Genomic DNA, 23,972 nt, shown 5'->3' with positions numbered 1-23,972 from the left:
AAAGTGGTGTGTGCAACCCAAGAGGGGGCTTTTAGGGGTTGCTTATATTGATTTTTTGAAATTTTGAAATTTGGAATAAATGCCGAGGTGGGTGGAGGAGGGAACTAAGGGAGCCGGGTGAGGTGGGTGTTTGTATGTTTATTGGATTTTGGATTGGTAGATTAATTAATTATTAGATGCGCTTAATTAGGTCTGTTTTGATTAGGAATACGCCTAGGGCCTTGAAGTTTTCTAGTTTATTTTGAGGGTTTAGTATTTCATCTAGAGTAGGAACCTTATTTAGATTGAGGGCGGTTTGTAGTGTGGTTCTGTGTGTTTGATAGTGGGTGCAGTGAATGAGTGCGTGTTCTGTGGTTTCGGGTTGTTTGCAGTGGGGGCAGTTGCCTGTGGTGTGTCTTTTAAGTTGTTTTAGGTGGTTATTTAGGTTGGTGTGTCCTGTTTGGAGTTTTGTAATTAATCTGTCAATTTTTTTAGAGGGGTGTAGGATTTTAGGTTTGGTTAGTGGTTTTCTGAGCACTTTTTTGATTTGGCTATTTGAGTTTTGATATTGATTATGCCATTTTTTGGTTATTTTTTGTTTGTTTACACTTTTAATTTCTGATTTTGAGATGGGTAGGTTTAGGCTTATTTCTGGTATTTTGAGAGATAATTTAGCTGCTTTATCGGCGCTTTCATTGCCGTGAATTCCTACGTGGGCGGGGATCCACAAGAAGGTTATTTGTTTGCCTGCTTTTGTTAGGTCGTTGGAGCTTTTAAGTATTTGGTTTATTAATTTAGGTCGTTTTTTGGTATTTTTGTTTTGGAGGGCTTGTAGTCCACTAAGGGAGTCAGTGAGAATTAGGATTTTTTTGTTGTTTTTAGATTGTTGGTTATGCAGGACTGAGGCCATGCCCATAAGTTCGGCCGTGAATATAGATTGGTTGTTAGGGAGTCGGTAAGATTGTGTGGATATAACTGGTTGTGTGGTATGGACTCCGAAGCCTGTGTGGTTGGAGATCGGGTCTGAAGATCCGTCAGTGTATATGTGACACCAATTTGGCCAATTTTCGTTTATGTATGCAAGTGTGGTGGTTTTAGCTATGTTTGGGTCGGTTTGTTTATTTATTTGGTTAGCTAGCGTTGTGTCTATTTGGGGTATTTTGAGTTTAGGGGTGAAGATATTTGATTTTTTGCAGTTTTGTTTAAGATTTTGAGTTTGGTGTTCATTGAGGTAGTTAGTTATTCTTTGGGATATTGGGGTGAGTAAGGGGTGTTTGCGAGCTAGAGCTTGGTTTCTTGGGCTAATGTTTTGGTTAATTAGGTTTTGGATGAGAGGGTTTGTTTGGGACGCGGCCCAGAAATTAAGGCTTAGATGTTCCCTGCGTAGATTTAGTGGCATTTCTCCTGTAAGGGCCTGAAGTGAGGTGTAGGAGGTGCCATGTTGGGTGCGTGTAATTAGTTTGAGAGCCTGATATTGTATTGAGTCAAGTTTTTTAGAAAGAGAGTTGTTTAGGGTATTGTATATGGCACAGCCGTAGTCTAGTTTTGATCTAATTAGTGTTGTATATAGTGAGAGGAGGGTATCTTTGGAGGCTCCCCAGTTAGAGCCGGTGAGACATCTTAATGTGTTAAGGTCTTTGCTGCATCTAGTTTTTAGGTTTTGGACGTGAGCCTCCCAGGTGAGGTGTTGATCGAAAATAAGTCCTAAGAATTTTGTTTGTTTTTGGAATTTGATTGTTTGGTTGTTTAGCTGGAGGATTGGGTAGGCAGGTTTCATGTTTTTATGTTTGAATACTATTCCTGTTGTTTTATCTGAGTTAAGGGAGAAGCCCCATTTGTCTGCCCATTGTTGTATTTTATTTAGAGATTTTTGGATTAAGTTTTCTGCCATTTTAATGCTTTTAGGGCTCCGTCATCCGCGAATTTTGAAGTGTTTAGTTTAGGGGATAAGCCCTCGAATAGATCATTTATCATTATATTGAAGAGGGTTGGGCTGAGGATGCTGCCCTGGGGAGTGCCATTTTCTAGGGGACACTGGTCCGATAGTGTATGGTCTATACCCACGGTAATTTTGCGATTGTTTAGGAAATCTTGGATGAAGTTTATTATTTGACCTTTTAGTCCTATTTTTTTTTAGTTTTTGTATTAGCCCGTGGTGCCATACCATATCGAAAGCTTTAGAGAAGTCGAGGAATATGCCTATGGTGTATTGCTTGTTTAGCTGTCCTGTTTTTATATCCTGTTCTAGTCGGGCAAGGTTATCGAGAGTTGATCGGCCAGGAGTGAAGCCGCTTTGGTCAGGGTTTATGATGTTGTTTTGGTCTAGGTAGTGCTGTAGCCTATTTTTAGTCATAAGTTCCATTATTTTGCAGAGATTTGAGGTTAAGGAGATGGGCCTATAGGAGTTTGCCTGATCTGCTGGTTTATTTGGTTTAGGTATTGGGATTACTAGAGCTTCCTTCCATGAGGATGGGACCTGTCCGTTTAGGTAGACTAGGTTGTATAGTTTAAGTAAAGTTTGGAGTAGTTTGGTAGGTAAGTGTTTGATTATTTGGTAAGAGGTGAGGTCTAGGCCAGGGGCTGTTCCTTTTTTTCTATTGTTTAGTACGTGATTTAGTTCTTCTATGGTGTAAGGTTGATTTATTTCTAGGTTGTCTTGTCTGTTTTCTTTGGAGAATTTGGTTTCTTTATTTAGTTTATCTTGGAATTTCTTACTGAAGTTACTGTTGCTGCTAACTTTAGAGAAGTGTTTGGCTAGGTTGTTGGCCTTTTGGGTGGGGTTAGTTGAGTTGTTTATATTGGGGCTTTTTTTGTGCCGTTTGATGCCTCGGATGGCGTGAATTTTGCGCCACACCTTCCTAGCGTCGGTGTGGTGATTTAGCTCCTCACAGAATTTTTTCCAGTTTTTGGTTTTAGCAGTTTTAACTAGGTTTTGCACTTGGTGGTTAAGTTCATGAGCTGTTTTGAGATGAGAGGGGTCTCGTTTAGCTCTGTTGAAAGCTGATTTGCGTTTTAGTCTAGTTAGCTCTATTTCCTCATTCCACCAAGGGACAGTGGGTTTTCCTGGGTTGGATGATTTGAAGGGGATTGCGGATTTGGCTGCGTTGATTATGAAGTTAGTTAGGTTTTGACAGAATGTTTCGGGGTCTGTTGTTTCTAAATCGTTTAGATTAGCTTCGTTGCATAATTCTTGGAATTGGTCCCAGTTGGCGTTTTTGTACTGAAATTTAGGTTCCTGTTTAGGGGTTTGATTTGGTATTTTTATATTTCCTAGGGTTATATTTATGGGAAAGTGGTCGCTGCCTAGAGGTACTGGGTGGACGTCCCACATCAGACTTTGTGCTAAGTCTGGCGTACATATTGTTAAGTCGATAGCCGACATGGTGTGGTGGGTTTTGTCGTACCTAGTTGGTTGGTTATTGTTTAATAGTATTAGGTCATTTTTTTCGATCCACTCTGATATTAGTTGTCCATGGTTGTCTAGTTTATCTGCAATGCCCCAGGTAGGATGATGGGCAAAGAAGGTTTTGTGTGGGACACTTTTATACTAATTATAAGAGGATGTTGTAAATGAATATGAACAGCCATGCTGTCTGACAGTTGATAGAATTTGAGATCTTCACAATCGCCGGATGTGACCATGTTGACAGAATCTCGTTAGGGTTTGTGATTTTTACATTTGCCCAATGACCATGGTGAGTATTGCTGGGGATACCAAACGTAACAGTTTATTATTAGAGGTTGTGAGTACCTATACCACGTAGATAGGATATCTTTAGGATTTTAATCCTTCTTTGAGAGGCATTTAGAAGTTGGAGTACTACGTTAGGAGAAGATTTATGGGTGACTTTAATCCTTTCTTTCTCTGTGGGTAATCCTTTCATGTTGATTGGAGGAAGTCACTCAACCAGGTCATGACAGGTCGTGAGTTTACTCACTAACTACTGTGAGCGTTTTTGGCATGACATCTTTTCTTGTATAAACATAGAAACGATGCTCACTCACTGTTAATCTTCTGCAGTTTGCTGGCAAAATGGGGATAAACCTCAGCGTCAAAGACGATCAAATTTAGTTCGAATCCTTGTTTATATGTAACATCTCCCAAATGGGGACATTTTCATAAACTTGGCAAGTGATGATGAATTTTAATATTAATATTATTATAGTTTATGAAATTGTTAATAAAACTTTAATAAAATTGTGCTTCACTCTCACGAAAAATATATTGTCTGTGAGTAAATGTATATGTCACGTTACATCGGCATTTTTCAGTGATATTGGGACTACATGAAACATGGCTGGTTTTACATTTCTGATACAGGTGCTTGACTGACTGAGTAGTTCATGATCAATAAGATATGTTTAAATCAGTCAAGTTTGCAACAATAGACGAATAAGTTGATACATTTGGACCGCAGTTACCGATTAACAACTTAAGACATAGAGACAGGGAGGAGATATATAACCAAACCTATGATCCTGTTGAGACAGTTGACAGTTAGAACGTTGGATTAAATGACAGTAACTAATTTGAACATTCCCCATTTATATCATAAAATACATCATAACTCATAACAGTCCGAGAGACAGCTTCCAGACTTATACTAGTATTGAAGGGACAATAGCTTTTGACAGTTTAAAAGTAAACTCACCTTAAGGTGCTTGGCAAGTCAAAACTTACCTCCCTGTATATGTTTTTTAGGTTTGACAGCAACTATGCTTGTAGATTTCATAGATAGACATGATTGGTTAGCTAGATGTTATTACAATAAGCGAAAATGTCTTAAAAGTCCACAGTTTGTTTAAAAGTACAAAAAGTGTGTTATAGATCTATCAACGTTTTCTTTTATTGAACATAATATTTGCACTATATTGCTGTAAGCTGTAAATAATCTAGCCTCCCAATGTACGTAACTTACATATATTTATGTATGACCAGAACAGCAAATAAAGTTCTGGTAGATAGGTACCTCGGAGATTTAACGTGCGCTTTCCGACTTCAGCCTATCTCGCACACGGGGAAGCACTTATACTATTAGGGTAAAAAAGCGTAATGATTAAATAAAGAAGTGCAAACACCCCCACCCCCCCCCCCCCCCCCCCCCCCCCCCAAAAAAAAAAATTTTTTTAAAATTTAAAAAATTAAGTTTAGTCCTTGTAGTAGTCTCTTGGTCAGCTTCTCATCCTGGGGGTCGGGATTCTGGTAGAGACTCTTGGCAAGGAGGGCGGCGGTATTGGCGACGAAGTGGTTTGAGGTCGGTACGCCACTACTCTGGAAGAAGTGGTACAAGTCTGTGTAGTTTGTGATGTCGTACTCGATGTCCTGTCCCCCCCCCTTCTTGTGCACCATGACGAAAGGGACTCCTTGTTTGGCGTAGAGATATTCCTTTGGGGTGTTGATCTGGTCAACCTTGAGATCCGGCCGGGGCTTGTAGTGGTTGATCGGAATGTCTGATTTTTCCACTAGTAAATAAAGTTCTTTGGTATGACCTCTTTTATCCCTGCTGACGTTATCCTAATGTTCAATTTCAGTCTACCTCACCAAGCGTAAGAAAGCATTGTACATGATAAACCACACTGATGCAATTTTCTCTATATATATTTGTAGATATGAAGCATTCTAGTTAATTGTGGATACACTGGGCAGACAGAATTGTGTTTATTTCCAGGCCATCCTGATCGTCGTTTACTACTATAAGGTGTATGGTTGGAGGCAAGATCAAATGCGCCGCACAGCATTTATTAGATAACAGACGGGGTCGTCCGTTTCGCTTTGAACAACCACCCCACCTGTCTGTAGGAGTTATATAATCAGTGCGCAAATAACTGTGTCAAGTCCACTGCCGGGCTGATGCGGTGTCAGTGTCAGCGATGAACATGAATGCCAAAATCATAGACCTGTAGCACTCACAAGTTGCTTAGCCAAAATATTTGAAAAGTGTATATTCAATTCTCTGATAACAGCAAATATAACCTTAGAAAAAGATTCAACATACAAACAATCAAATGTAGAACACAGACCTATGCTTATTATCATTTCTTCTGGATATGATCAACCTGCGGAACCCTCTATCCGATGAAGTAACTAATGCTCGCTCATTAAAAGAAATCAAATCCTTAATTAATCGTTCTGATGCAATTATTAATAATTTTGACTTCAAATATGTTCATAGATCATGCCAAATTGTCCACTGTCGCCTTAGGCTCGGCTGCAGTGACTTAAACGCTGATAAGTTTAGACGACATGTATCAGACATACCAGACTGCACTTGTGGATATCACCTTGAAGATGCAATTCACTTTTTCTATAACTGTTAAAAAATACGATAATATCAGAAACACTGTGTATTTCTACACACATGGGTATGGTCTAAACATGATATTACATGGCAGTAGTTAAGCAGTTCTACATAACTCTTCTTAAATCAGTTCATGACATCATTGTCAAAAGCAAAAGGTTTGAGTAGCTTAATTTTATGCATGTAGTATTAATGGAAAACTGCATTACCTTATTTCACAGACACCACTTGCTTCAGTGTACTGGCTTCGTGTATTTCATTTGTGCATTTTGTATGTTTATGTTCATCACTCTCTTATATATATATATCCAGCTGTTGTTAAGTTGTTACCTGGAGAGGTATTACATAAGCAAGTTTTGCTTGTTTACCGATCCAGATTTCTTTTGAAATAAAAATACGTTTAAGCCAACACAGCTAACCCTAAAACACATGATTGTAAACTATTCAAAAAGGAGCACTAATCTCTGGCTTCTTCTCGGGTGTCGAACTCAAACGCAAACTCATTTATTCTTAGAATAACATGACATACAATTATCTACAATTTTTATTATGTACAATTTAACAAAAATAATAAAAATAGGATACGTGGATACTAATACAATTTACCAATTGTATTGTACACATTGTTAAGGAATTTAGATAGGCCTTTTAGATTTCTTACACTGTTAGTGGTCATAATTTTCTTAAATGTTTGGAAACTTAAGATATTGCTTATTTAAGAGTTCATATCGCCGTTGGTGTAAAGCTTCACATCGGAATGAATAATGCAATTCATCTCCCACAGCGATAGAATCACAGAGTGGACACTGGCTGTCTTCCCTGGGAATGTTCAGCCATCGACCAGTTTCAACTGGTAATCCTTGGTTAGAAAGTTCTGAATTTTAGTATTGGGAGAAATATTGATTTTAAGAGCAGTAGATATTTCGCAAATGAAGGTTGATTCTTCAGGTAATACGACCTTTGGATTTCCGCTTGGGCTTACTAGCTACCGTGAGTCAATTTGCTCGTTAACGCAACCGAGCGTGACAAGAGACTGGGCTACCAGTCTGCAAGGACAGCTAAATAAACTTACGCATTTTTGAAAACTGATTGGTTACCCGTGATCTATGAAGATTTCAACAAAGGGCGCATGGTAATTAATTTCTTCAGCCTAAACAAACAGACAAATAACGGCGAAAGCTCATCGGATGTCGTTATTTGGAAATACCCCTGATTGTTACAGTTTGATAATAAAAAAAGTATCCCTGAGTGAAAGCATTTGCGGATTTCGGATTGCGTGGATGATACAATTACTACTCCCTTGTTGTCATCCACATTTTCTGGTATAACCCTACACTTCTGTATTTGTCGTAATTCACATGCTGCTCAGTTAATGAATTTATATTATGTATACTCAGTTGTAGCACCACTCAGATTACCGGATAAAGGTTCAAATTTGGACTTTCTTGTACCTGGGGTAATTATTTAATCTAAATCCAGGTTTGAAGTGAGGTGGAATGTGAATTATGCACGTGGCAGCCCAGCAAGAGATGTATGATCAGTTGATTTACTTTTTTTGTAAATCAACTGATCATTTCCAGACATCAAAGGATCAACAGGAAATACGTTGATTGATTAATTACTGTTATCTTGCACAGTGGATATGTCAAAAGTAAGTGTTTACATGTGAAGGTAGGGTTACTAAACCTAGGGAATACACTCATATCATGGCGTGAAGTACAGATGTAAAAACAACATACTTTGTTCAAAGGGTAACCGATAATACACTGACTGGTTGTTCATTGTTATCTAACTCAATGTATGTTTTTAAGAACCGTGGACATTATAAAAATAGTTGTCACGTGGGCTTTCTCAGCTAACTTGGCACCTATGTGAAACAATTGAAACAAACTAAGTGATCAGTTAAGAAACAGACACGGGTTATAATATTCGATACATTTAAATAACGTTTAAAAACGATATATTTAAATATTTTAATATATTTCATATATATTCCAAATATTGTTTCCAAATAATTATTATTAAAGTATTTGATTCTCAAATAGACATTTGATATCGAATAAGTATTTTTGTACAGCTGCAGACGCAATGGATATTGTTCCTTTATGTTGATATTCCCGGATACATTATAACTTTGGTAGGTTGTAATAATGATATTTGCATTTTGTTTTCATTCATTCGCTGCAGCTTTGAACAGAATCATTCTTGTTCCTTTCCGTTTGGTTGGGAAGTTTTTCGATGCGCGATAGACGTTGTTTTCACAAGTATTTTCTTTTGTAAGCGTGTATATGTTACAGTCAATGTGTAAAATATGATTCACTCAGGCAATTTATTAAATATCTAAATATTTCAGTCATTTTACAAATTGACTGAATAATCCATTCATTTATTTAACCGACTGACTAAAAATGATAAAGACGACCAAAAGAGCTTAAACACATCACAATATATTAATTATGCTAAGAAAAGAAGCCAAACAACACAGAACTGTACTTGGTGATGATATTAAACATAAACAAATATTTGGAATTCGTTATCATATTAATAAAGATGGACATATTTTTCAGTTAATTTGTAAAATAAACTGAATATTTAGGCGTTTAATACATTTCCTTAGTGAAATCTGTTTACATTTTGAATGTAAACATATATACACGGTAAAATAAGCAATGTGCAGATGAAATATTTACTTTGTGTTGCAAGTCAAAATAGTGTACACGAAGATCGCACAATTACCAAGCAAGTGACTTATCAAAACTGCATCACCATTACCGATGCTCCCCACAAATATACCTACATTTCAAAAACTGTATTTCATTTTTGTTGATCAGTGTTACCATATGTCCTTCTACTTTCATTAAAAATGCGCTTCCGAATGGCGAGCACAGGTCGCGAACAAGTCTAGATTTCTGCTATATCATCCGGGTACTCGCTGAGAAAATACAGTAATGCACAGGTAACAACTACTCCCGCGGAATTGCTTTAGATCAGTGCTCTTTTGTACGTTGAAATACTATATATTGTGAATGCCAAAATGATGTATCAAGGATCAAGTAGAAGATACATTGACCGTTGTACTGGGAGTTTATTCAACAGACCGTGAAAATAACACTGCTGTATCTTATTATTTATTTTAGATGACGCAGTCAAAGCTCACTTCTCCTGGCGGCCATTATCGAACGGCCAGCTAAAACACAACCCCGCGCTTACGTCTACAGGTCTCTTCCTGTAGTACGGTAATTAGTATTCTCTCCCTCAAGTGTATCCTCAATGATATAACTAACCCACCCTCATTAATTACATGCTGCTCTTTTCCAGCCTCACGGCTATGGAGCTGTGATAAAGAGTCCAAGTCATCATAAAGTAATTAGGGTCCAATAAAAACAATGCGCCGCCAAACCTCATACATATTATCACTGAAAGTCGTACTACAGACGGTTAATGTCAAATCACAATAAAAGCATTTCAATTGCAATAACATGTTCCAGGACCATGTATTCTCTTAACACCATCGGATTTAGAAGCAATGGTCGTATAAAACAAAACACATCTATTTGATCACAACAGTATTCATGTTATTCCCACAAAATCACATAAAGAAAGGAGACATTAGGAAATACATGTGCATTATCATTTTTCGTCAGGATAACAAAATTTTCTCTCCTTGTTACCACCTCCAGGTTCAGCTTAAGACGGGTCCTCCTTTGGTCAAAAGTTTGTTCCCCCTCTAATGAGTGTGTCACGCGTTGCACACGAGTGGCGGACGGGGTGCACACCCGTGTGCAACGCGTTGCACACGGGTATCACACGCGTGACCAACCCGATGCACACTGGTTGCGTAACGCGTTGCCCATGCGTGTAAGGGGAATGAACTTCTAGGCAGTAGTGTATGTGCATGTCTGTGTATGTGTATGTGTGTGCGTGCATGTGTGTGTATGTGTGTGCGTGTATGTGTGTGTACGTGTATGTGTGTGTATGTGCATGTCTGTGTGTGTATGTGTGTGTGTATGTGTGCGTGTATGTGTGTACGTGTATGTGTGTGTATGTGTGCATCTGTGTGTATGTGCATGTCTCTGTGTGTACGTGTGTGCGTGTATGTGTGTGTATATGTGCATGTTTGTGTATGTGCATGTCTGTGTGTGTATGTGTGTGCGTGTATGTGTATGTGTGTGCGTGCATGTGTGTGTATGTGTGTGCGTGCATGTGTGTATATGTGTGTGTGTGTGTTCATGTATGTGTGTGCGTGTATCTGTATGTGCATGTCTGTGTGTATGTGTGTGCGTGTATCTGTATGTGCATGTGTGTGTATGTGTGTGTGTGTGTGTGTTCATGTATGTGTGTACGTGTATGTGTGTGTGCATGTCTGTGTGTATGTGTGTGCGTGTATCTGTATGTGCATGTCTGTGTGTATGTGTGTGCGTGTATCTGTATGTGCATGTATGTGTATGTGTGCGTGTATGTGCATGTGCATGTATGTGCATGTCTGTGTGTACGTGTATGTGTGCGTGTGTGTATGTGCACGTGTGTATGTGTGTGTATGTTCATGTTTGTGTATGTGTTCATGTCCATGTCTGTGTGTGTATGTGTGTGTATGTTCATGTTTGTGTATGTGTGTGTATGTGCATGTCTGTGTGTGTATGTGTGTGCGTGTATGTGTGTACGTGTATGTGCGTGCGTGCATGTGTGTGTGTGCGTGTATGTCTGTGCATGTGTGTAGCTATTCGCATTACTTAATGAAATACATGTAAAAGAAGGCCTCATAAGAGTGTCACTTGTGCCTAATCTATTTGATTTTTCGAAATGACATATGTTCAAATCATAAATCATACAATGTTTTATTGCCAACACATATATTTCCCTTCCAAAACACACAAACCTAGTAACCTCTAGTTATTTTTGTGTGTCCTGATCACACATAATCATTGATAAATATTTGTTCGTTGAAATGGGTTTTCAAAGTACATTAACACATAGTTCTTTTCACCTGATAGGAAATATAACATTTGAAGTCAAGGCGGAAGAAATTTTCGAGGGTAGGAACTTAACAATGAGCTGCATTTTGGATGCTGAGAATGCTACTCGCCTGTCACAGACGGAGGATGTCGAAGTGATTTGGATTCGAAATGACACCATGTTTGCCGTGACCTTTCACAACGGAACACTTCTGCTAGTGAATCCTTACGACAACAACAGAACAACGATTCTTCATCACCACGTCAGCGTCAACAGCAGTGAACACAGCATCACCATGGTGGCGCGACCACATCTGCAGTCCACGTGGTACTGTGGCAATAATCTTGTAGAGCAGCGAAGTAACACTGTCACCATCATCGTTAGAGCAGCTGGTAAGTCAGTGGATATGAAGAACATAATCATAAAGGAATACTCGTTTATATGACCGGAGTAGATATATTTTAATAACTAGAGCACCACCTAGGTGGTGCTCTGACGTCATCAAGGTCACGTGACTGTAATAATCATAAAGGGATACTCGCTTAAATGCCACTAGAGACAGAGAAGGTCCGAGCACATGTTCCCCTGGCGTTACACGGTCGAATGGAACTCAAGACTTTTTTCATCCATGAGTCCCGAATGACTTATACGTTATGATCTATACATGAACAGAATATCTTTATCATCCTCTCTACTCGAGAAAACGTTATTTATTAGATGGTTATAACAACTGCAATAAAATATTCGAGTATGGCAATATTGGTTCCACATACGAAACAACCTGAGTGTAATTTGTATAGAGGAAAAAGTCAATCGAGTGTATTTTATTTCGATCACAAATCCTAATCCATAATCTAAGTACCATAACAATAACATATGTTCAACAAAAGTTACATTCTTTCATTATAATTCATAAAAATAATTTTGAGTCATGTTCATGCTAAGATTTGAATCACAGAACGTTTGTTTTGGTTGATCCAGGTGACAGTACCACGACGTCTCCTCTTTCAGGTAAGTGTGAGTAGTTAGTTGTAATGAATGAGTAAATTGGGTACAGTTTGATGCCACGACTTTCAGTCATCCACAGCATCCTCGCTTGATGTTGGAGCAAAGCCCAATGTGATACCGGTTCTGGACATTTAACCCATGTTGTACTTACCCGGACTGATGCCCTTGTCAGCCCATAGAGACGACAGGCCACTGATATAAGGTAAAGGAAACAGCAAGGTTGTGTGGTCACCTTAGTGTTCTTCAAACATTGACAACATGTGATATTAAGGTGAACTACCGTATTCGACGTAATAAACGCTCCGCTCTAATAATATGCACTCGTGTGTTATATGCACCCTTAATTATGGGCAATTAAATTCTTGAAAATATATCTGTCGTAAATATACCGTTCAGGCTGTCAGCATAATCCACGAAATTTATCTTTCAACTGTTTTTTTCCCACCAAAATAATATTCTAATAAGACACCCCTATTTCTAATTATGAGAGCGCCCTGGGCGCTTATGACATCGAATACGGTATACAATAATCTCAGTAGCACAAACACTTGTGAACTTTACTCTGGAATTGAGAAATGTCACTGATGATGGTATCTGTTCTATAGAACTTAATAGCCTTGACTGATTTTGAAAGCGTGGAGACATGGTGAGCAAATCTCTGATCTCAGCAATATTCCAGCTATATGACGGCAGTCTGTAAATATCCAGTGATTGACATCATGAGCATCAATCTAAGCAACTGGCATAAAATGACATGCATCAACCAAGTCAGAGCGCCTGCCCACCCGATGTCGTTAGCCGCCTTACGACAAGATGGGGTTGCTGAAGAACAATTCTAACCCGTATCTTTACAAGGATCGATTGTATTACATCCAGTGTCCACCGGTGTGCTGTCGTCTCAGAGTTGGTCCCTTTGGCGTTTCAGACATCATGATCGATCTACGCATACGATGACATGACCGCCTCCGTGGTCTAATGGTAGAGCGTCCGTCCAGAGAGCGGAAGGTCCGGGGTTCGATCCCCAACCGCGTCATACCAAAAGACGTTAAAAGATGGTACTTGTTGTTATCCTGCCTGGCGCTCGGCATTAAGGGGCTAAAACCAGAACTGGTCAGCTCGGAGTCAGTATACTGTGTCTGAGTGGGGTATTCATGTTAAACTGCGGCATGGTATCTCAGTGTGCTAGCACTATAAATCGGCATCAGTCCAGACGAGTACAAGCAGCCCCCCACACACATACATGTGCATGCACGTCACTATATTAGTGCAATAATCTTGGACGCGACGTAAAACCCCATTTTACCCATACGATGACATGAATCAACCAAGTCGGAGAGCCTGCCCACTCAACAAGTATGGGTTGCTGAAGAACAATTCTATCCCGGATCATGACGCGGATGGATTATATTACTACCCGGGGTGTTGCGTCTCTTAGGTGTACCAACACCACATGCCAGTGGATTCCTGGTTTGCGGTGATATTTCCCAGTTTGTCAGCACCATTCCCATGCTCATGGGTTTCACGAAAGTGAAAGACGTCCAAAATCTGCGTCATATCTGGCTTTGCTCCCGCGTCAAGCTGACACATCGTGCTATATCACATATGACATGGGGCACTGGAGGGCCAGCCTTTTCAAGCGTCTAAAGAGTTGCCTCGCTTAGCTGTTTCAGAAATCTATAATCGTGGTTTCGAATCTCCGGTCGTCCTGATGATGTTTCTTGGTATGTCAGTACCAATCGCTTGGAACAATTTTTAAGTTACATCACATGTGCAAAACTGAAAGTGATGCGTGGTTTCTTTTACCATGAGTGAGTGAGTGAGTATGGTTTTACGCCGCTTTTAGCAATATTCCAGCAATATCACGGCGGGGGGACACCAGAAATGGGCTTCACATATTGTACCCATGTCGGGAATCAAAAGCCTGGTTTTCGGCGTGAAGAGCGAACGCTTTAACCGCTAGGCTACCCGACTGCCCCTTCTTTTACCATGAACCCAACTACCCCGGCACGGTTCTAACACAGAAACAACAGAAAGGTAACTCTTTTACTTCATTACAACTAAATCTTAATTACATTTATTTTACCTAACATCTTATTACATACTTCAGTGTTATATTACCAAAAAGTGATTATTTTTAAAAACCAGACAAACAGACAATATTCTGGCACACAAAACAAACGTAAAAGAGTTACATGAAATTACTCCTAAATACAAGAACACTATGGTATAGAGGCCAACCCATCTACACCAGTGCGACGAATACCTTAAAAATGCACTTTTAAAAAGATCCCCCTCCAACTAAGCTATAGGTGTCACATATTGCATTACATATTCAAGAAAGATAAACAGTGACAACGACTTTCATTAATTTTTTGGGCGGTCGGGTAGCTCGTCACGCTGACAACCTAGGTTGGATTCCTGACATGGGTACAATGTGTGAAACCTATTTCTGGTGTCCCCAGCCATGATATTACTGAAATACAGCTAAACGCAGCGTAAAACCAAACTCACTCACTCATTCATTTAATTATGTTAAGTATTCATATAAGACTTTCTGTTAATACGAGCCGAGGGGCGGTCGGGTAGCCTAGTGGTTAAAGCGTTCGCTCGTCACGCCGAAGACCCGGGTTCGTATTCCCGACATGGGTACAATGTGTGAAGCCCATTTCTGGTGTCCCCCGCCGTGATATTGCTGGAATATTGCTAAAAGCGGCGTAAAACCAAACTCACTCACTCACTCACTCACTAATACGAGCCGAAATGTATAAACACAGAAACTATTAATCCCTTGAGGATAAACCGAACCACCAGTCATTAAAGAGACAGTTCAGCTTTCATTTTCTTTCTTTTTCTCATCGAAAGATAAATTCAATGTGTCAAAATATTTGACATGCTGCTGGTATTCTGGGAAAGTCGATAACAACGATGATGGCCACAGTCATGATTCTCTATCCTTCCAATGAGTTTCACATTTTTGGGGCGATGGGTAGCCCAGTGGTTAAGGCGTTTGCTCGGGCGAAGGCCCGGGTTCCATTCCCCAAATGGGTACAATGTGTGAAGCCGATTTCTTTTGGCATTCGCCTTGATATTGCTAGTATATTGCTAATGTGGTGGAGTACAACATATATATCTCTGACATCGTAAACAACAACGATGAGAACGACGAGGACATGGCCAATGATGAAATTGATAGCAATATTGATAATGCAAAATATCAATGGATATATCATCGTGTTACAGGCTCTCTTGAAACCGACAGTCCCGTCTTGTATATTGCCATTGGTTGCACCGTGGGCGTGGTCGTGATTGCTGTCGCCATCCTTGTTGTCACTGTACAGAAAAAGAGGCAGGCAAACAGACTAGAAGGTAAATATAGACTGAACAAGAACCTTAAAGCACGTGTGTCGGCACAGGCTCGGTACATCCTGCACACGTGCATAGATTATCGGCATGTCAATGTAACAGATATCACTTGAAATTATTGATTGAAATGTCTGCAACTCATCGAAACACAGTCATATTGTTTTAGTACTAGTATCTTTATAAAGGGTTGTACCACACACGTTCACTCCCAAATATTTCAGATGCTCTTTTAACTTCTCTCTAGGAACTGGCATGTTACATAAACCACGTCTCTCTTAAAACTGGACCACCCTTTGAACTGTGTGTCTCCGGACAATGTCATGTTCTAAAAACATGACTCTCTTAAAACTGGACCACCATTTGAACTGTGTGTCTCTATACAATGTCATGTTCTATAAACCTTGACTCTCCTACAACTGGAGCACTCTTTTACAACCGTGATTCTCTAGAAACCCTAATGACTATAATTTGTGACCATTATCAAGTGTCACCCTTAAAACTGTTGCTCTCTACACAGTTTAATTCCTAATAAACTGCGACTTTCTAAAAACGTGAATCTCTTTCAACTGTGACTCGTTATAAGCTGTGGTTCTCTGTATCTGTGAAATGTCATCATCTTTGAACTGTCAATAAATTGAGACACTCTATGAATTGTAACATATGTTCTATTTGGGATAACACTTTCTCAGTAAAGTACAGATTCTAGTACCTTTTTTGAAAAAAAGTACTAGAATCTGTAGCTTACTGAGAAAGTGTTATTCTAAATATAACATATGTTACATTTGACCACTTTCTAAATGGCATTGTGTATTCATAGCTTTTGGCCATGGGAGCCGTGCCAATTTACACTTCTCAGATGGGTACTCAAAGTACGTGATCTAGACTACCAGTTGTCGGACTTTCATTTTTGTGGAAACCTCGGTGGCTGAGTGGGTTAGATCGCTGACTTTGTGTCCTGGCGATTAGGTGCCTCACCCTGGCAGGTGTGGGTTCGAATCTCGGACGGGACTCAACCCCCCAAAAAGTACTAGAATCTGTACTTTACTGAGAAAGTGTTATCCCAAATATAACATATGTTACATTTGACCACTTTCTAAATGGCATTGTGTATTCACTCTATAAATTATCCGTTATCGTCATCAACCTGCAATCAACCATTGTTAACTGTATCTAGTTGTCCAGTGTTTCTATCTCATCTTCAGGATCAAATAAAACCGTCGCTGAAAGGTAAGCACGTCAACAATTTCAAAACACAGTACGGTGAAGATAACAACTATTAAAAAATACTATCATACTTCTTAAAGCATTTCCATTGGTGATGCTGTTCTTTAGAGTGAGTGAGTGAGTGAGTGAGTTGGGTTTAACGCCGCTTTTAACATTATTCCAGTTATATCACGGCGAATTCCATAATCATTTTAGTTCAAGGGGTAAGGAAAGTGCGGCTTCCTAGTACCCGTAGGCCATTGTACGACCCATACAATGACCAAAGGTGAAATAGTGGTTCGAAACACGTCAAGTACTGTATATCCTATTAATTCCAGGAATATTGGGGGCGGTGGGTAAAGCTGTCACTCGTCACGCTGAAGACTCGGGTTCGATTCCCCACATTGGTACAGTGTGTGAAACTCATTTCTGGTGTCCCCCGCAGGGATATTGCTGAAATATTACTAAAAGCGATGTAAAACCATGCTCACTCACTCCAGAAACATTGTTGGGATTTCGAGTGGTAACAGGTTTCCCCTTCCTCGTGCTTGTCGAAAAATCAAACTATATGCTCAGGAGGTCAGGCTCTGTGAATTGAGATAGCCTGTCATCGCCTTGATGATCGTGCTATCAACAGTCGTATTTATTGTCGCCGTGACTTGATTGGAAAATTACCGACTGTGGCGTTAACAAGCAAGTCCGAGCTCTGAGCTCTCTAATGAGGTTAGAACTGAATATAATAAATTATAACGTTTCCTTTTCAAGCTCATCGGTACCCAATCGACGAGACAAGATAGGTAAGATAGAACACTTCTAAACTGTTTAATGTATGATCCATAATTTTATGTACAATGTATATGATTAAAACTTTTCTTAATGCAAACAGTCAGGAATTTTAAATTTGACACAAATTCAAAGTGAAAACCTATCTTTCATTCAGTCTTTTGTTTATTCAAGCACTTAAAGGCCACATAACATGTTGCATGTCATTTGTTTGTTTTTATGTTCAGATTTGTTACTTTCAATGTGATGTGATGCACAAGTATATATATTTTTTTCTCTGTGGAGTGGAATGGACAAAGACGAAAAACATGATATTTGTCCTCGAGAGCTAGTATAAATGTAGTACAAAACTTACATAATCATCTGTTCACAGAACTTTACTTCATTCGATCATGAGGAACATTTAAATAGTGGTAAAGCAAAAAGAGATTTCTTCATATTCATATCAATAAGATACTGCTCAGAATATATATAACAATATTACAATTTATTTAAAAAAGTATTAGATAGGAAAACTAGCGGTGAAAATTATATGAATGGATCACTAATAATCCAGATTGTCAGAAGGGCTGTATTACTGGTAGCAAACCCGGGAACTCTCCAAATGTCAGTGAACAGACTAGGAGCTGCAAGGACCTAAGGCACCAAGAACAATGCGGAGTCGGACAACTTGGTATTTGGGATGCAAGCGTAACATTTCGAAAGCGAGGTCCGCTTGTTTGCCGTGTTTTTCCTGAATCTTGTCTATCACATTAGTGTCAAAAAGGACAGAAAATTCAATTATATAAATGATCCCATTTGATTTATGAAAAAGGACAAGATTAGGTTTGTTGGCCTGGATATGTCTGAGGCTGTATACGTGCCTATTCCAAAGGATTTTGTATTTATCATTTTCCATGACGCCCTCTACATATTCCGGGTCGTACCATGGATGGACCTCTGTGTCAAAACCACAAGAATGGCGAAGACGGTAATAAAATGATCGAGCCACTCCATCATATCGCTTAAGATTCTGTGTTTGTGACAAAGTTTGGCATCCACTAACAATGTGTTGGCCAGCCTCTTTAAATTCATCACATTATCTAGATTTCATATTTACATGTTGATGCAAAATCACAAATTGACGGTTTCAAGTGGGAAGTAACTGGTCCTGAGCAGCAAACAGAAAGCCTTCTGCTTCACTTTTAAGGCCAGACGACTTCATCCAAGCGAAGGACTAAGCAGGATTGCTGATCTTCTCAACACACTGCATATAAACTCGATTCAGTGGTCGTTCAGATAGCCTCTCCTAGAGTCTGGGCCGACTTGATATGACACTTCGCCTGGTTGACACTCATTTCTGTACCGTCCAGCAGTACAGAACAATCAACAAAATCAACACCGACATTGAGATTATGTCCCACATCATTGGCTCGTTTTAGAAAACTGTGGAATGCCTTGTTTTCATCATGAGTCTTGACATGCTTTACAAGAGGATCATCAGACAAATAAAACAATTCTATCATGAAGAGCCCCAACGTTAATCAAACCATGTCCTCCCATAATGAATGGTAAATATAAGCGATTGAGGGAAGAGCGAGGGTGGTGAGATCTATTGTCTGACATGATTTTTCGTGTGAAGGTGTCAATACCCTGAATTTCTTGTTTCGTTCAGTCAACAACAACAAAAGAATATGAAAGGACGGGTACAGCATAAGTATTTGTGGCTTTGACTTTATTGCGAGCGTTCAGCTCTGAACGCCAGATTTTCTTAAGTCTACATTTGTACTCTGACAGAAGTTTTTCCTCGAAATGGGCAGTCTGGAGTTAATCCCTAATCTGCATCCCTAAGTACGTATGGGCCTGACCTTCCACGAGATGGTCAATAACTCCTCCTCGAAGTAAACTGACTGATCCCCCCCCCCCCCCCCCCTCTTCTGCCTTGCCACGTTTCAGATGAAGAATGTTGCATTTGTCGAGTCCAAATTATTATTATTATTATTATTATTATTATTATTATTATTAACTAGTTGCTTACTCACTGTGTTATATAATTCAAGTAATCATTTCACTTTATTATTCCACCATTTGCTGCAGAAATGGAGGACAATATTCTTTATGAACAAAGTGCAATTGACAAAGCCTCGAACGGCAGTGAAAAAGGTAGGTTCATCATTAGAGAGAGAGTAAACGAGAAAACCTGGCCAAATCTCACGTTCTCGCACTTTTTTGCATTTTTCTCATCACTTTAAATGCGTGTATTCATAATACCGACAGACATAGAGAATATCAAATGGTCGGTACTTAGGTTCACAGCATGCACTGTGTGTACATTGACAGGTTTTCCGTTACAACATCAGCCCAAAGGTCGAGATCTCCAGAATGTGAGAACGCTCGACTTTCCCTTACTGTACTCCATATATTTTTTGAATGTTTATACACTTTGTGCGGTTGTGTATGTTTATGTATGTTGGTTTTATGCTTGTCTGGGTATGTTTTGTATATTCCTGTGTATATGTTCCGTATTTTTGTGTACGAGTTTCACTGTTTGTGTCTGTTCATTTGCATTTATTTTTTTATATTATTTTGTATGTTTCAGTGATGATGGAAAATACCCTGTATGTCAGCGCTGATGATGAGGGTGACAACGCGGTAACAGGTTACACAGCTGTATGATCCGTACGACATGGGGCCAAATACAGTTGAACAGAACCATCCTTGTTACGTTTAAAATAATTTTACTTTCTTCATCCGCCGTCTTCTGTAGGGAAGTATACTCAGTTTAATGCTATAATACCATCACTACTTCTTGCTTCACCCGTCGTCTTCTGTAGGGAAGTATATTCATCCACCGTCTTCTGTAGGGAAGTATACTCAGTTTAATGCTATAATACCATCACTTCTTCTTGCTTCATCCGTCGTCTTCTGTAGGGAAGTATATTCATCCACCGTCTTCTGTAGGGAAGTATACTCAGTTTAATGCTATAATACCATCACTTCTTCTTGCTTCATCCGTCGTCTTCTGTAGGGAAGTATATTCATCCACCGTCTTCTGTAGGGAAGTATACTCAGTTTAATGCTATAATACCATCACTACTTCTTCCTTCATCCGTCGTCTTCTGTAGGGAAGTATACTCAGTTTAATGCTATAATGCCATCACTACTTCTTTCTTCATCCGCCGTCTTCTGTAGGGAAGTATACTCAGTTTAATGCTATAATACCATCACTACTTCTTTCTTCATCCGCCGTCTTCTGTAGGGAAGTATACTCAGTTTAATGCTATAATACCATCACTACTTCTTGCTTCATCCGCCGTTTTCTGTAGGGAAGTATGCTCAGTTTAATGCCATAATGCCATAACCACTTCTATCTTCATCCACCATTCGTCTTCTGTAGTAAAGTATATATGTTTGTAAACAGATTTGGTAAACTGTTGATTATTTTTTAATCTCAATCTTCATGCTCTAATTAGGAGAGTCAGGGATGATAAACATGATGAATGGTGTAGTATCTCCAGCTTGATATTTGATTATGTTACCAGCCTCTCAGTCGAACATAATACAGATTCAAAACATATGCCACCAGTATTCTTTGTAAACGACTGTGGTGGTCAAACATTAGGAATAAAATACCAGAAACTCAAGCCGGGATAAGACAAAGTTTCTCAACGACTGACCACATATGTCCATTGCGTGCTATGGAACAGAAAAGTTTAGCAAAATGAAATGCAAACCTTTTGTGGCTTTTGTAGATTATAAGAAAGCTTTAGCTTCAGTAAATCGGGATGAGTTATGGTTTCTTTTAAAATCTTCTGGTCTGAATGCTGAATGCACTGAGAAGTATTCATAAATGGGTTAAATCGCGGGTAAGAGAAAATGTAAAGGTTACACGTTACTTTAACTATCCGAATGGTTTACGCCAAGGAGGTATTTTAAGCCCCTTACTCTGTTCATTGTTCATAAGTAAACTGTCAAAGGTAGTTATTTGTAATTGCAAATGTAGTATTCAATTATTTCCGAATTTACTAGAAACATTGTTACTATTATGTGCTGATGACATTAGTTTAGTATCATATAAGCTCCAGTGGGTTACAGACGCAACTAAATGTTCTTGAAACTCATTCTGATAAGTGGGACTTAAAAATAAATTTGAAAGAAAACCGAAATTTGTGGTATTTAGACGGGTAGAAAAAGGATACTTGGCATTACAAATATCTTTGTTTATTCTTCAGGAAATGTCAGCATTAGTTTATCGGACCTAGAAGAAATCTCTCTTTGAACTAAGGTAAATTGACATAATTTCGACTACCGTACTTTTAAAGATATTCGATACGCAAATACAGCCAATTCTACTATATAGTTCGGAGAGGTGGGCATTCCAGCATTATCACAAAAAAGAAAATATCCATCCAGCTTGCTAAAGGTTTCTGAATGCCGGATTATAAACCCCAAATCCAATATATATAAGGTATCTTCTTAGAACCATTAAATACTGGCTTAAAGTAGTTCATAAGTTTATGCACGAAGACAGATTACCTAATGAGGCGTGTAACATGTTAGTGTATTTACATAATTGTGTTCACCACATATGGGACTCTAATATAAGTTCGCTACTTTTTCCCCATGGTTTTAGTTTTGTTTGGATATTTAAAAGGGTCGATAATTGACTCTCCTTTCTACACTTATTCGAGGATAGATGTATCTATATGTGTTTCCCAAACTGGCACTCTTTCCTTAATTCAAGTTCACGTTACTATTCATATTAAGAATTTAGGAGTCTATTAGAACCAGAGACGTATCTCTCAATCTTTTCTGTTAGAAACATTCCCTTATTGATATTAATATTTGGTTATTGACAAATCACTAAGAATATGCCCAGTTTGCCATTTTGATATAGAGAACGAATAAAACCTTTGATTTATTTCTTTGAGAGGCATTTAGAAGCTGGAGTACTTTATTATGCAATAAAGAAGTTGTTCATCCATTACTTCGATTTATTTATTTATTTTATTAAGATCATAGAAAAGTATATCTACCGGAAAAATTCTGGAAATATCCCAGCTTAAATACCTTTAAGTCTTTTTTGGGCACTAACAATTAAAAGATTTATCACATTACTTATCATTTGTTTAAGAAAAACGAGTATCAGTTGTAATGAACTAACAATTTCATTGTGTTTTGTGTTCATGTATTTTTGTATCCATGTATTGTATCATCTACTTGCTTTGTGTAAGTGGTTTTGTATATGAGCCTGAGGCCTTCATGCCAATAAACTACTTGTTCTTCCTTATCCTCTGTCTTCTGTAGTGAAGTGTACTCAGTGTTATGCTATAATGCTATTTCACTGAGATGACAAACATGAGGGATACAAACTCAAGTCATCGTCTTTGGACGAGCACCATTGTGAATTGGATGATGCCATCCTAAGACGCTCCCGTTTGCTATTCAGAGTTGCGTCCCTGAGATTGATACAAGAATCGTGAATTCGAAATCCACATTTTGCACAAATATTTATTCTTGGTTTGCCAGCTCTGTACTCGTTCATGGGGCCTCCGATCATAAAATGAAAGCTGAAAATAAAATGGAAAGGTGAACCATTAAATACATGAAAAGATGTTTTAAATTGTAAAAAAAGATTTATACTTCACAACATCAGTGATAACTATCATTAGTTGTCACATTCAAATTCATGAAACACAAAAAATTAGATACCATCATATAATCTTCAGAAATAGTAACGCAAAAGTGATTTTAGATGTATATTTTATACATCATATAAATAATCAACAGATAGTACTCGATTTCAAACTTGGCACACATTATTGCCATCGTCGTCCCATGGGAGCAATCAGATGCCCGAATTGTGGTGTGGGGAATGCTCACCAACTCTGCTTGCAGTGCTTGTGCAAGCTGTCGGAGGTTCTGTGGTAGTTGCTGACGTCCTCGCAGTCATTGATCCAGTGCATCCCATAAATCTTCGACAAGGTTTAAATCTCGAGACCTAGTCTGTAAATAATCGAGTCTGGTCCAGACAACCCAGTGATTGATGCTCATGATGTCAAAACACTGGGTTGTCTTGTCCAGACTCAATTATTTACAGACCGACGTCATATAGTTGGAATACGGCTGAGTGCGGCGTTAAACAACAAACAAACAAACAAACATTTTCACATAAAATCCGTGCGTATGAAAACATCGATAGCATACATGTTGATCCATAACAATGGCTGCCAATAACGTATTGTGACTGTATACCGTATTTCCTCTATAAGACGCCGATTTTCATATACACGCCGGCTCTTAATAGACGCTATGTCAATTGATCTCGCGAAATTAATAGATATCCTGCGTCTAATAGTGGAAATACAATACGGTTGATATTGTAATGATATTGTAACATGCATG

General features: G+C 38.8%; 1 protein-coding gene across 2 annotated transcripts in view; it reads left to right on the top strand.

Moving 5' to 3' along the window:
- The window catches only part of LOC139457516 (uncharacterized), a 34,562-nt gene extending 11,744 nt beyond the window's left edge, over positions 1 to 22,818 (top strand). The window contains exons 5-11 of one of the 2 annotated variants that reach the window (XM_071238903.1): positions 11,270 to 11,623; positions 12,213 to 12,242; positions 15,480 to 15,605; positions 16,805 to 16,829; positions 17,571 to 17,602; positions 19,665 to 19,730; positions 20,167 to 22,818. In XM_071238903.1, coding sequence (XP_071095004.1) covers positions 11,270 to 11,623; positions 12,213 to 12,242; positions 15,480 to 15,605; positions 16,805 to 16,829; positions 17,571 to 17,602; positions 19,665 to 19,730; positions 20,167 to 20,243 — 710 coding nt within the window. In that variant the 3' untranslated portion in view covers positions 20,244 to 22,818. The remainder of the gene's footprint in view (positions 1 to 11,269; positions 11,624 to 12,212; positions 12,243 to 15,479; positions 15,606 to 16,804; positions 16,830 to 17,570; positions 17,603 to 19,664; positions 19,731 to 20,166) is intronic. The other variant, XM_071238904.1, reaches the window with a different exon arrangement.
- The last annotated feature ends 1,154 nt before the right edge of the window (positions 22,819 to 23,972 follow it).

The sequence above is a fragment of the Haliotis cracherodii genome, unplaced genomic scaffold (assembly GCF_022045235.1).
Source record: "Haliotis cracherodii isolate W230 unplaced genomic scaffold, xgHalCrac1.p SCAF_12, whole genome shotgun sequence".
In the NCBI taxonomy this organism is placed as follows: domain Eukaryota; kingdom Metazoa; phylum Mollusca; class Gastropoda; order Lepetellida; family Haliotidae; genus Haliotis; species Haliotis cracherodii.
The sequence above is the reverse complement of the archived record's forward strand: the minus strand, read 5'-3'. Positions and strand labels throughout refer to the sequence as shown.